General features: G+C 36.8%; 1 protein-coding gene across 4 annotated transcripts in view; it reads left to right on the top strand.

Moving 5' to 3' along the window:
- Positions 1 to 14,105, top strand: part of MMS22L (MMS22 like, DNA repair protein) — a 137,305-nt gene that overhangs the window by 9,336 nt on the left and 113,864 nt on the right. For 3 of the 4 annotated variants that reach the window (XM_033867570.2, XM_033867568.2, XM_033867569.2), the window contains exons 5-9: positions 1,686 to 1,773; positions 1,869 to 2,046; positions 4,542 to 4,632; positions 4,794 to 4,877; positions 13,749 to 13,879. In XM_033867570.2, coding sequence (XP_033723461.1) covers positions 1,686 to 1,773; positions 1,869 to 2,046; positions 4,542 to 4,632; positions 4,794 to 4,877; positions 13,749 to 13,879 — 572 coding nt within the window. The remainder of the gene's footprint in view (positions 1 to 1,685; positions 1,774 to 1,868; positions 2,047 to 4,541; positions 4,633 to 4,793; positions 4,878 to 13,748; positions 13,880 to 14,105) is intronic. The other variant, XM_019929451.3, reaches the window with a different exon arrangement.

The following is a 14,105-nucleotide window of genomic DNA, read 5'->3' as shown; positions in this document are numbered from 1 at the left end:
TTTTTTTTTTTAATTAATTTATTTATTTTTGGCTGCATTGGGTCTTTGTGGGCTGCACGTGGGCTTTCTTTAGTTGTGGTGAGGAGGGTCTACTCTTCATTGTGGTGCGTGGGCTTCTCATTGTGGTGGCTTCTCTTGTGGCGGAGCATGGGCTCTAGGTGCTCGGGCTTCAGTAGTTGTGGCCTGTGGGCGCAGGCTCAGTAGTTGTGGTGCATGGGCTTAGTTACTCCACGGCATGTGGGATCTTCCCAGACCAGGACTTGAATCCGTGTCCCCTGCATTGGCAGGCAGATTTTTAAGCCCTGCGCCAAACCACTGCACCACCAGGGAATCCCACAGTGGTTGTTTTTACGAGAGTACTTCATTTACGGGCTGAGAATTGTGACACTGGGGGATCATATGACTTTTGTAAGCGAAGTATAATTAAGCTATAAAAGTGCACTGCACTGTTTGGTATGTAGATATATGGACATCATCTTTATGCTTATGCTCCTGTTTTGCCAAAATAGTATCCACATTTGCTCATTTGAATACAAATTTAAAAATAAATTTTGCCTTATGTTTAATATGGGTGATAATTTGTTGCCTATAGTAAGTTTTTCCCCCCTTCTCCTGCCTCTCCTTTACCAGCTCCTCCTCCCTCAGGTTTACTACAAATAATCAGTCTCCTCAGGTCTCAGTTTGAGTCTCTTCTCTGTACATCTTTTCCTACATGTACGATCTCATCAGTTCCTTTATTTCTAAATGATAACAACTCCAAAAGGTTTACCTACATTCCAGACCTCTCCTTTGCACTGCAGGCCTTGCATGTCAAACTGCCTGACATCTGTCCTTGGATTGCTTAGATAGTACATCTGTGATGTCTTCCAAAACCAGTTGACACTGCCCATGTTTTCTCCACTCATTACATGGTGCTAACAGTTGCCTATATGTCATTCTTCATTCTTTAATTTCCTTTAAACTCATATCATCCATTGGATTCCCAGTAGGTTTATGACCAAAATATACCTTCAGCCTATCCATTTTCCTATGATCTCTTGAATTACTGCTATAGGGCTCTTAACACATCCTCCTTTGCCCCTCTATCATCTGTGTACAAAATCTGCTTTAAATGTATATCAGTTCCTGTTCCTCCTAGATCAAAACCCAATGAAAGGCCATCTACTGTATTTCAATGAAATCAAAACTCCTTATTATGACTTGTAAGGCCCCAAATGACTTATTCCTATGTCTCTCAACCCATGCCGTCTTTCCCTCACTTCAACATTTACATCAGCAAAAATTAGCAAAAATTATCTGGGTGGTTGCTATGTGCAAAACACTCATAACCACTCTAGGGCAAATGAGTAAAACAGAAAACAAAAGCAGAGAAAACATGATGAGAATTATAGGTAAGTGAGAAAGAAAGAAGACTGGCAGCATGTGACATCAGTGAAGCCAGGTGTAGTGAATGCTCCTATAAGGGCAAGTTAATTGAGCACAAGTGGTGCCGTTAGATTGGACAACATGATTTCACTGGTGACCTTACTAAGAGCAGTATGGGGGGTGGGGGATGGTAAGCACCATATAGGAGTCAGTTGAAAAAATGAAAAGCTAGAGAATTGCTACTTATATGGCTCACAATTTTTTTGTCGCTGCCCACTGTTTATTTAAACAATGATTAACATTATCTATTTTGGTTTCAGGGAAGATATCAACCCTACATTGCAAAGCAGCCAATATTAGGCAGCAGTGCGTAACATTTCTTCATTATGTTAAAGTCTTCATTTTCAGGTAGGCTGTCAGATGAGTAATATGAATAATGCATGAATTTCTGAGTGCAAATTTATCCAGACTCTAATTGCTTATTGTATCTCATCGTGTTTTAGGTCCCTGCAAGTACAAAATGCTGAAAGTCATGTTCCTGTCCATCCCTACCAGACTTTGGAGGCACAGCTTCCCTCAGTGTTGATTGATGAGCTTCATGGATTACTCTTGTATATAGGACACCTATCAGAACTTCCCATTATTAATACAGGAGCATTTGTAAATCAAAACCAGACTAAGGTTTGCTTTGTTTCATTTAATGTTTAAAGTATCAGGTATTTTTTCCTCCCCACATGGACTATTCATTCAAGAATGAGGGAAATTAGTCAAGAGTGTAGTTCTTGGACCACACTGCCTGAGTTGAAATACTGGCTCCTCCTTTTGTTAATTATGTGCCATCAGGCAAATAACACCTCTTGCTTCAGTCTTTCCATCTGTGTAATTGGTTTAGCTTCCTAGAGTTATTGGGAGAATTGAATAATTAAAATGCATAAAGTGCTTAGATGTAGTTTACGTTGAATCAGTGATAACTATTCTTCCAGTTGTAACAATGCAAATGTTTAAAAGTTTCAAAGTAAATCAAATAACCTTTGTTTTCTAAAGTTTGTATACTCTTTGCCACTGATAAAAGTTGGGGCAAACACTATTTTATATTATAGTAAGATTCAAGAAGATCATCTTTAAAAAGCTATGCTTTCAGAACCACATCATTATGTCTGTTCTGGCTTTTGAGATATTTTCAGAATATGATTAAGATTGTTTTAACTGTGCCCCCCTTTTTTTTCCTACCTGTGATGATCAGTCTCTCTGGTTTGGTTTATAAAAATGTGTTAGCATGATCCAACCTGTGGATGTAATTAACAAATTCTTCATAGGAAAATGTGAGCTGCTGTGAGTGACAAATTATAATTTCCCGTGGCATTCCCTGAATTCTCAATCTCCTCTCTTTGACTTCACCAATTTTAATAACATTCAGTTTTTAGGAACGAGTCTTTGCCAAAATATAAGATACAATTAAATGTTTCTATTTCTGTGAAATTTAACAATAATAAAAAATTGACTCTTCTTATCAGGGATCAATATATGTAATAATAAAAGTAAATAGAATTCCAACTGAATTCACAGGTGAATATATCTAATCCATAGAAACCAAATAGGTAATTGTTTTTAATCATGTCAGTTAATAAAGATTCGTGGGTGGATTGTGCTGGGAGGGATATTTTTCTTTCTTTTTAGTCTCTGTAAATTGGACTGATTTTTATTTTCTGAATATCCATCAAATGCTTAAGAAAATTAAAATTAATAATTTATCTAGCAGCAGAAATAAAGAAATGTGTGCAAGTGTCCTCAAACTAGGTTTTGCCTTTCATAGGCTTTTAATTAGACAGACTTGAAAGTATAGGTTATTTGAAGATCAGAAGACTGAATTTTTAAAGCAGGGGAATGGAGTCTTTAACACATAAACAAAAAAATCATATGCTGAAATACTGTTCTCTTCTGAAATATCAGCAAAACGAAAAAATCATAAAATAAAAAGCATCTTTCAAGACTCTATATATTTCTTATATTTTACCATTCTCATATATGAAGGCTAATGCTTTAATTGGTATTTACAGTTGAGCATCTGTCTTTTATACTTTTTTAGGGACTTTTTAAAATTGGAGATACTATTGGTATGATGTATTACGAATATTTTCATTTATCTTTTTTTTCAGCAGTTAAGCTGACTTGCTAGGTAGATAGATGATTTAAGTTTTTTTATATAGTTATATTTATCAGTTTTTTTCTTTGGTATCATTCCTATGTTATTGTAAAAAACATACTTTTTTTTTTTACATTTATCTCTTTAATTCATCTCTTTTTAAAAAATGTACTGTGAGGTAGGAAATCTAGTTTCTTACAGATGAATAAGTTAATAATCCTGTCTCTTATTGAATGACCTATGCTTTCCCCACTGATTTGACATATCATGTGTATCCATTTCTCTCTTCCCTATTTTTGCTATTTACTATCTATTCCTGAGCCAGCACTGTTTTATTAGTGTTGTGTTTTATTTTGTTTGCATGTTTGATAAGGCAAGACCCCTCTCCATCATTCATCATAGTTGTTTTAATAAAAAGTATGTATCATTGTATTATTTTAGTGATTCGAAATGTTGACTGGAGAAAGTTTATTGATAATCTGCTAGCACAGTAAAGAGCACTGGCTTTTGAATCAGGTAGAATTAGGTTTGAATCCTAAAGCATTAATTGAGGGGTAAATTTCTTCACCACTTTTAACTTTAGTTTCTTTATGGGCATGACAGTAGTGTCTAAATGATAATCCAGAAGTTCTTGTTAAAATATCTTATGGAAGTTCCTGGGTATTCATTACATTTAAAAACATATTTCCTAGCTAAAGTCTAAAACAAAATCATGAAAATAAGTGTTTAAAGAAATTCATTTACTGCCTTGCAGCTGTAGTAGAATCTCAGTTGGTTGGTAGGGGCCTTTACTATACAAGTCTGTTCAGCAGCCCCAAGGTGGGTCTGTCTTAAACAACATCAGTTAAGAGTATATCTTGCTTTTAAAGATCTCCAGTGAAAAAATCCTCTAATGAACAAGACAGAGGTTTCTCTTGAGCTTTTAAATAGTGTTAGGTTAACCTGTGCATTATGGAGGAGTGTTGTGACATGCTATGAAATACCTAATAAAGTGTTATGAATTTTCAGTCACAGTTTTTAATGTCATTCACAGCTTTTCCCACCATCATGGCATTTGTTACATCTCCACTTAGATATCCATTGGCTAGTGCTGGAAATTCTTCACATGCTTGGTGAAAAATTGAGTAAGTTTATGGATTTCTGATTTATGTCCTTTTTTAATGTAAATGTTTTTTAATCTAAATTGTTTTTTAAAATTATACAATAAGTGCTTTCTGATTATTATTATTTTTTTAATCAAACAGTAACCAAACTAAAAAGTGAAGGTCTTACTTCTTTTTTCTAGAGATAACTACTGGCAACGGCTTGGTCCATTTATCCATCCATCCATACTTACTGTCTATTAGTATACATATATGGAAACTCATAGGTAGGGTTTTTGTTTTTCTTTCTAACCACAAATGGTATCATCATATTGTCCTATGTAGGGTTTCATTTAACAGTTTTTTAGAGATCTGTTCATGTTAGTTCATACAGTTTTATGGACCTATCATAATTTATTTAGCCAAGTCTATTTTTTGATATTTCAGTTAATTCTGTTTATTTTGGTATTACAAATAATATTTCATTGAACATCCTTATGTAGATATAAGATATACATCTTTGAATACTTGTACAAGTTATTTAATAGATTAGGTTTTTGGAATTGATGTGGCACATTGCACTTTTAGTATTTTATATGCTTCTCTGGTGTTGTATATTAAGTTTCCACAATTTATGTACACTAACTGTGAACATGCCTTTGCCTCATACTCTTGCCAGTAGTGGATATTACTAATCGTATTTTTTGCCAACTAATGCGTGAAAAATGATACTGAGTCTCTGTTTTTGCAATTTCCCGATTACCAGTGAAGTGGAGCATCTTTAATTTTATTGTCTTTTTATATTTGCTTTATTAATTACCTGTTCATTATATTTTGCAAAGTACTTGTTTTATCTCTTGTTTCATTCTTTCCCGCCTTTCTTTAATTAATTAGTAGAGGTTTGTATATATTATGGATGGTAATCTTATTTCACATGTTGCCTATTTATTTCTTGGTCTTGCTCTTTGACACCTTTAGTTTCCGTTATCAAATTGGCAATTTTCTAAAAATATTATATAGTTGTAAATTATTATTTTTTTAAGCACTTGAGCATTTTTAATGTTCAGAACAGTCTTTGTGATTAACACAATGATGTGTACATTATAACGTAACACTTACTGTCTTAAAGTGTCAGGACTAACTACAGAGAGGCTTACTACTTGACTTCGTTACAAATTAAAAGGATTTCTTTTTTTTTTTTAACATGTTTATTGGAGTATAATTGCTTTACAGTGGTGTGTTAGTTTCTGCTTTATAACAAACTGAATCAGCTATACATATACATATATCCCCATATCTCCTCCCTCTTGGGTCTCCCTCCCATCCTCCCTATCCCACCCCTCTAGGTGGTCACAAAGCACAGAGCTGATCTCCCTGTGCTGTGCGGCTGCTTCCCACTAGCTAGCTATTTTATATTTGGTAGTGTATATATGTCCATGCCACTCTCTCATTTCGTCCCAGCTTACCCTTCCCCCTCCCCACGTCCTCAAGTCTGTTCTCCACGTATGCGTCTTTATTCCTGTCCTGCCTCTAGGTTCTTCAGAACCTCTTTTTTTCTTTTTTAGATAACATATATGTGTTAACATACGGTATTTGTTTTTCTCTTTCTTACTTCACTCTGTATCCATTCACCTTTCTACAAATAACTCAGTTTCCTTTCTTTTTATGGCTGAGTAATACTCCACTGTATATAAGTGCCACATCTTCTTTATCCTTTCATCTGTCGATGGACACTTAGGTGGCTTCCATGTCCTGGCTATTGTAAATAGTCCTGCAATGAACACTGTAGTACATGACTCGTTTTGAATTATGGTTTTCTCAGGGTATATGCCCAGTAGTGGGATTGCTGGGTCGTACGGTAGTTCTATTTTTAGTTTTTTAAGGAACCTCCATACTGTTCTCCATAGTGGCTGTACCAATTTACATTCCCACCAACAGTGTAAGAGGGTTCCCTTTTCTCCACACCCTCTCCAGCATTTATTGTTTGTAGATTTTTTTAATGATGGCCATTCTGACTGGTGTGAGGTGATACCTCATTGTAGTTTTGATTTGCATTTCTCTAATGATTAATGATGTTGAGCATCCTTTCACGTGTTTGTTGGCAATCTGTATATCTTCTTTGGAGAAATGTCTATTTAGGTCTTCTGCCCATTTTTGGATTGGGTTGTTTGTTTTTTTGATATTGAGCTGCATGAGCTGCTTGTATATTTTGGAGATTAACCCTTCATCAGTTGCTTTGTTTGCAAATATTTTCTCCCATTCTGAGGGTTGTCTTTTTGTCTTGTTTATGGTTTCCTTTGCTCTGCAAAGGCTTTTAAGTTTCATTAGGTCCCATTTGTTTATATTCGTTTTATATCCATTTCTCTAGGAGGTGAGTAAAAAAGGATCTTGCTGTGATTTATGTCATAGAGTGTTCTGCCTATGTTTTCCTCGAAGAGTGTTATTATGGTGTCTGGCCTTACATTTAGGCCTTTAATCCATTTTGAGTTTATTTTTGTGTATGGTGTTAGAGAGTGTTCTACTTTCATTCTTTTACACATAGCTGTCCATTTTTCCCAGCACCAGTTATTGAAGAGGCTGTCTTTTCTCCATTGTATATTCTTGCCTCCTTTATCAAAAATAAGGTGAACATATGTATGTGGGTTTATCTCTGGGCTTTGTATCCTGTTCCATTGATCTGTATTTCTGTTTTTGTGCCAGTACCTCACTGTCTTGATTACTGTAGCTTTCTAGTATAGTCTAAAGTCTGGGAGCCTGATTCCTCCAGCTCCGTTTTTCTTTCTCAAGATTGTGTTGGCTATTTGGGGTCTTTTTTTGTGTTTCCATACAAATTGTGAAATTTTTTGTTCTAGTTCTGTGAAAAATGCCAGTGGTAGTTTGATAGGGATTGCATTGAATCTGTAGATTGCTTTGGGTAGTATAGTCATTTTCACCATGTTGATTCTTCCAATCCAAGAACATGGTATATCTCTCCATCTGTTTGCATCATCTTTAACTTCTCTCATCAGTGTTTTATAATTTTCTGCATACAGATCTTTTGTCTCCTTAGGTAGGTTTATTACTAGGTATTTTATTCTTTTTGTTGCAGTGTTAAATAGGAGTGTTTCCTTAATTTCTCTTTCAGATTTTTCATCATTAGTGTATAGGAATGCCAGAGATTTCTGTGCATTAATTTTGTATCCTGCTACTTTACCAAATTCATTGATTAGCTCTAGTAGTTTTCTGGTAGCATCTTTAGGTTTCTCTATGTATAGTATCATGTCATCTGCAAACCGTGACAGCTTTACTTCTTCTTTTCTGATTTGGATTCCTTTTATTTCTTTCTTTTTCTTCTCTGATTGCTGTGGCTAAAAGTTCCAAAACTATGTTGAATAATAGTGGTGAGAGTGGACAACCTTGTCTTGTTCCTGATCTTAGAGGAAATGGTTTCAGTTTTTCACGATTGAGAACAATGTTGGCTGTGGGTTTGTCATATAAGGCCTTTATTATGTTGAGGTAAGTTCCCTCTATGCCTCCTTTCTGGAGGGTTTTTATCATAAATTGATGTTGAATTTTGTTGAAAGCTTTTTCTGCATCTATTGAGGTGATCATATGGTTTTTCTCCTTCAATTTGTTAATATGGTGTATCACATTGATTGATTTGCATATATTGAAGAATCCTTGCATTCCTGGAATAAACCCCACTTGATTATGGTGTATGATCCTTTTAATGTGCTGTTGGATTCTGTTTGCTAGTATTTTGTTGAGGATTTTTGCATCTATGTTCATCAGTGATATTGGCCTGTATTTTTCTTTTTTTGTGACATCTTTGTCTGGTTTTGGTATCAGGTTGATGGTGGCCTCATAGAATGAGTTTGGGAGTGTTCCTCTCTCTGCTATATTTTGGAAGAGTTCAAGAAGGATAGGTGTTAGCTCTTCTCTAAATGTTTGATAGAATTCGCCTGTGAAGTCATCTGGTCCTGGGCTTTTGTTTGTTGGAAGATTTTTAATCACAGTTTCAATTTCTATGCTTGTGATTGTGTTTCAATTTTTGTGCTTCTGATTGGTCTCTTTATATTTTCCATTTCTTCCTGGTTCAGTCTTGGGAGGTTGTGCTTTTCTAAAAATTTGTCCGTTTCTTCCAGGTTGTCCATTTTACTGGCATATAGTTGCTTGTAGTAATCTCTCGTGATCTTCTGTATTTCAGCAGTGTCAGTTGTTACTTCTTATTCATTTCTAATTCTGTTGACTTGAGTCTTCTCCCTTTTTTTCTTGATGAGTCTGCCTAATGGTTTATCAATGTTGTTTATCTTCTCAAAGTACCAGCTTTTAGTTTTATTGATCTTTGCTATTGTTTCCTTCATTTATTTTTCATTTATTTCTATTCTAATCTTTATGATTTCTTTCCTTTTGCTAACTTTGGGGTTTGTTTTGTTCTTCTCTTTCTAATTGCTGTAGGTGTACGGTTAGGTTGTTTACTTGAGATGTTTCTTGTTTCTTGAAGTAGGATTTTATTGCTATAAACTTCCCTCTTAGAACTGCTTTTGCTGTATCCCATAGGTTTTGGGTCATCGTGGTTTCTTTGTCATTTGTTTCTAAGTATTTTTTGATTTCCTCTTTGGTTTCTTAGTGATCACTTGGTCATTTACTAGTGTATTGTTTAGCCTCCACGTGTTTTTATTTTTTACAGCTTTTTTTCTGTAATTGATATCTAGTCTCATAGTGTTGTTGACAGAAAAGATACGTGGTACGATTTCAGTTTTCTTAAATTTACCAAGACTTGATTTGTGACCCAAGATATGATCTATCCTGGAGAATGTTCCTTGAGCACTTGACAAGAAAGTATATTCTGTTGTTTTTGGATGGAATGTCCTGTAAATATCAGTTATGTCCATCTTGTTTATTGCATCATTTAAAGCTTGTGTTTCTTTATTTTCATTTTGAATGATCTGTCCATTGGTTAAAGTGGGGTGTTAAAGTCCCCCACTGTTATTGTGTTCCTGTCGATTTCCCTTTTTATGGCTGTTAGCATTTGCCTTATGTATTGAGGTGCTCCTATGTTGGGTGCATAAATATTTACAATTGTTATATCTTCTTCTTGGATTGATCCCTTCATCATTATATAGTGTCTTTCTTTGTCTCTTGTAATAGTCTTTTTTTTTTAAGTCTATTTTGTCTGATATGAGAATTGCTACTCCAGTTCTCCATTTGCATGGAATGTCTTTTCCATCCCCTCACTTTCAGTCTGTATGTGTCCCTAGGTCTGAAGTGGGTCTCTTGTAGACAGCATATATACAGGTCTTGTTTTTGTATCCATTCAGCCAGTCTGTGTCTTTTGGTTGGAGCATTCAATCCATTTACATCTAAGGTAGTTATCGATATGTATGTTCCTCTTACCATTTTCTTAATTGTTTTGGGTTTGTTGTAGGTCTTTTCCTTCTCTTGTGTTTCCTGCCTAGAGAAGTTCGTTTAGCATTTGTTGTAAAGCTGATTTGGTGGTGCTGAATTCTCTTAGCTTTTACCTGTCTGTAAAGGTTTTAATTTCTCTGTCGAATCTGAATGTGATCCTTGCTGGGTAGAGTAATCTTGGTTTTAGGTTTTTCCCTTTAATCACTGTAAATATGTCCTGCTACTCCCTTCTGGCTTGCAGAGTTTTCTGCTGAAAGATCAGCTGTTAGCCTTATGGGGTTCTCTTGTATGTTAATGGTTGCTTTTCCCTTGTATTTTTAATATTTTTTCTTTGTATTAGTTTGATTAATGTGTATCTTGGCATGTTTCTCCTTGGATTTATCCTGTGTGGGACTCTGTGCCTCCTGGACTTGCTTGACCATTTCTTTTCCCATATTAGGGAAGTTTTCAACTACAATCTCTTCAAATATTTTCTCAGTCCCTTTCTTTTTCTCTTTTTCTGGGACCCCTATAATTCAAATGTTGCTGCGTTTAATGTTATCCCAGAGGTCTCTGAGACTGTCCTCAATTCTTTTCATTCTTTTTTCTTTATTCTTCTCTACAGTAGTTATTTCCAGTATTTTATCTTCCAGGTCACTTATCTGTTCCTCTGCCTCAGTTATTCTGCTATTAATACCTTCTAGAGAATTTTTAATTTCATTTATTGTGTTGTTCATCATTGTTTGTTTGCTCTTTAGTTCTTCTAGGTCCTTCTTAAACGTTTCTTGTATTTTCTCCATTCTGTTTCCAAGATTTTGTATCATCTTGACTGTCATTACTCTGAATTCTTTTTCAGGTAGACTGCCTATATCCTCTTCATCTGTTTGATATGGTGGGTTTTTACCTTGCTCCTTCACGTGCTGCATATTTCTCTGTCTTCTCATTTTGCTTAACTTACTGTGTTTGGGGTCTCCTTTTCGCAGTCTGCAGTTCATAGTTCCTGTTGTTTTTGGAGTCTGCCCCCACTGGCTAAGGTTGGTTCAGTGGATTGTGTAGGCTTCCTGTTGGAGGGGACTAGTGCCTGTGTTCTGGTGGATGAAGCTGGATCTTATCTTTGTGGTGGGCAGATCTGCATCCAGTGGTGTGTTTTGGGGTGTCTGTGACCTTGTTATGATTTTAGGCAGCCTCTCTGCTAATGGGTGGGGTTGTGTTCCTGTCCTGCTAGTTGTTTGACATAAGATATCCAGCACTGTAGCTTGCTGGTCGTTGAGTGGAACTGGGTCTTAGCTTTGACATGGAGATCTCTGGGAGAGCTTTCGCTGTTTGACATTATGTGGAGCCGGGAGGTCTCTGGTGGACCAGTGTCCTGAACTCGGCTCTCCCACCTCAGAGGCACAGGCCTGACACCCGTCCGGCGCACAAAGACTCTGTCAGGCACACTGCTCAGAGGAAAAGGGAGAAAAATAGAAAGAAATAAAGAAAAGAAAAGAAAGTTCTTAAAATAAAGAATTAAAAAATGATTTAAAAAATTAGAAGTATTAAAACGAAGAAAGAAAGGAGGGAGCAACCAAACCAAAAAGCAAATCCACCAGTGATAATAAGAGCTACAAAGTATACCAAAAAAAAAAAAAAAAAGAAAAAAACGGACAGACAGAACCCTAGGACAAATGGTGAAAGCAAAGCTGTACAGACAGAATCACACAAAGAAGCATGCACATACACGCTCTCAAAAAGAGAAGAAGGAAAGAAATATATGTATCTATATATTAAAAAAAAGTAACAAGGAAGAGAGCAATCAAATCAATAAACAAATCTACCAATGATAATAAACTCTAAAGATTAAACTAAGATAAAGATAAAACCAGAAACAAATTAGACGAGAAAGCAAACTCTAGGTCTACAGTTGCTCCCAAAGTGCACCGCCTCAATTTTGGGATGATTTGTTGTCTGTTCACTTATTCCACAGATGCAGGATACATCAAGTTGATTGTGGAGATTAATCTGCTGCCCTGAGGCTGCTGAGAGTAGTTTCCCTTTCTCATTTTTGTTCACACGGCTCCTGGGGTTCAGCTTTGGATTTGGACCCACCTCTGTGTGTAGGTCGCCTGAGGGCGTCTGTTCTTTGCTCAGACATTACGGGGTTAAAGGAGCAGCTGACTAGGGGGCTCTGGCTCACTCAGGCTGCGGGGAGGTTAAGGAATGCGGGGGAGCCTGTGGCAGCAGAGGCCAGCATGACATTGCACCAGCCTGAGGCATACCATGTGTTCTCCCGTGGGAGTTGTCCCTGGATCACGGAGCCCTGGCAGTGGCAGGCTGCACAGGCTTCTGGGAGGGGAGGTGTGAATAGTGACCTGTGCTTGCACAGAAGTTTCTTGGTGGCTACAGCAGCGTCTTTAGCATTTCATGGCTGTCTCTGGTGTCTGCGCTGGTAGCCGTGGCACATGCCCGTCTCAGGAGCTCGTTTAGGCCGTGCTCTGAATCCCCTCTCCTCACACACCCTGAAACAATGGTCTCTTGCCTCTTAGGCAGGTCCAGAGTTTTTACTGAACTCCCTCCTGGCTAGCTGTGGCGCACTAGCCCCCTTCAGGCTTTGTTCATGCAGCCAATCCCAGTCCTCTCCCTGGGATCTGACCTCCGAAGCCTGAGCCTCAGCTCCCAGCCCTCACCCGTCCTGGCGGGTGACCATACAAGTCTCTCGGGCTGGTTAGTGCTGATTGGCACCGATCCTTTTTGCAGGAATCTCCCCGCTTTGCCCTCCGCACCCCTGTTGCTGTGCTCTCCTCCGCGGCTTCGAAGCTTTCCCCCTCCGCCACCCGCAGTCTCCGCCCGTGAAGGGGCTTCCTAGTGTGTGGAAACCTTTCCTCCTTCACAGCTCCCTTCCACTGGTGTAGGTCCCGTCCCTATTCTTTTGTCTCTGTTTATTCTTTTTTCTTTTGCCCTACCCAGGTACATGGGGAGTTTCTTGCCTTTTGGGAAGTCTGAGGTCTTCTGCCAGCGTTCAGTAGGTGTTCTGTGGGAGTCGTTCCACGTGTAGATGTATTTCTACAATCTATGTATTTGTGGGGAGGAAGGTGATCTCCATGTCCTACTCCTCCGCCATCTTAAGGTCTCCTGTAGTTGTAAATTATTAATTATTTAGGTAATAAACATATCCTTTACCTCAATACCTACTTTTCAATGCATTAATAATACGAAAATACATATATGTGTATGTGTATATGTGTAAGCACTTATATACATACATGTGAACATATAAAGGTGTACACAAACATATGATTTCCTCTCTCATGTGGACTGTATTTCAAATAATATATTCTTAGAGCAATACTCAGATGAAATTACTCTGACAGGTTCAAATTTTGGTATCCGTTACCTTGGTTTACTCTATTTCATGCCAAAAAACAATTGTACATGGTTATTTTTTCAGTATTTGTTAAAGGAATAATGTTTTAAAGGCTTTATTTGTTAGAAATATGGGTAAAGATTTTCTGGTGTTTCCTGTCTTGTATTTTTTTCTTTGAAGTGATGTTGCATTGTTGCTCTTCAGGTGGCCAAATTAAGAAAATCTATTAAATGGTACTTGGGAGGATTGAAACTTTTTTAAGCTAATGTCTATCACTGCTCGTATAAGAAAGGAATTGTTTTCAAAGTTTTATTTGCAAAACATTTGCTTTTAACTGTTATTTTGCAGTTTTGTTATGTTAATTTAAAGGTATACAGTCACTTTCCTCCTTCTGAATTACTAAAATCTACTGTAGTTTTAAACAGAATTTATCTTATTCCATTTTTAGAACAAGTTATATATAGTCATCAGTTTATGAATCTGGCAGGTGACAATTTAACCAATGTCAGCCTATTTGAAGAACATTGTGAAAATCTTCTTTGTGATTTAATAAACCTGTCCCTCAACAGGTATGATAAGGTAATGTTTTAAGAGTTCATTTGCACTTTTGGTATTTAATGGCAATAGTCAGTACTTAATGCATGTGGTTTGACCCATAAGAATCTAAAATGGCTTACTTGTTAATTCTTCTAATTTTATATTTATTTTTATTTGGGAGGTGGTTGGGAAAAGAATTTGAGGTAAACATTTAAAACAGGCTGGAATTAGTGTTTTAGAGCTGTTTTAAAAAAAATAGCCTTTTCCA

This window comes from Tursiops truncatus, chromosome 12 (assembly GCF_011762595.2).
Source record: "Tursiops truncatus isolate mTurTru1 chromosome 12, mTurTru1.mat.Y, whole genome shotgun sequence".
In the NCBI taxonomy this organism is placed as follows: domain Eukaryota; kingdom Metazoa; phylum Chordata; class Mammalia; order Artiodactyla; family Delphinidae; genus Tursiops; species Tursiops truncatus.
This window is presented reverse-complemented; position numbering and strand designations above follow the sequence as displayed.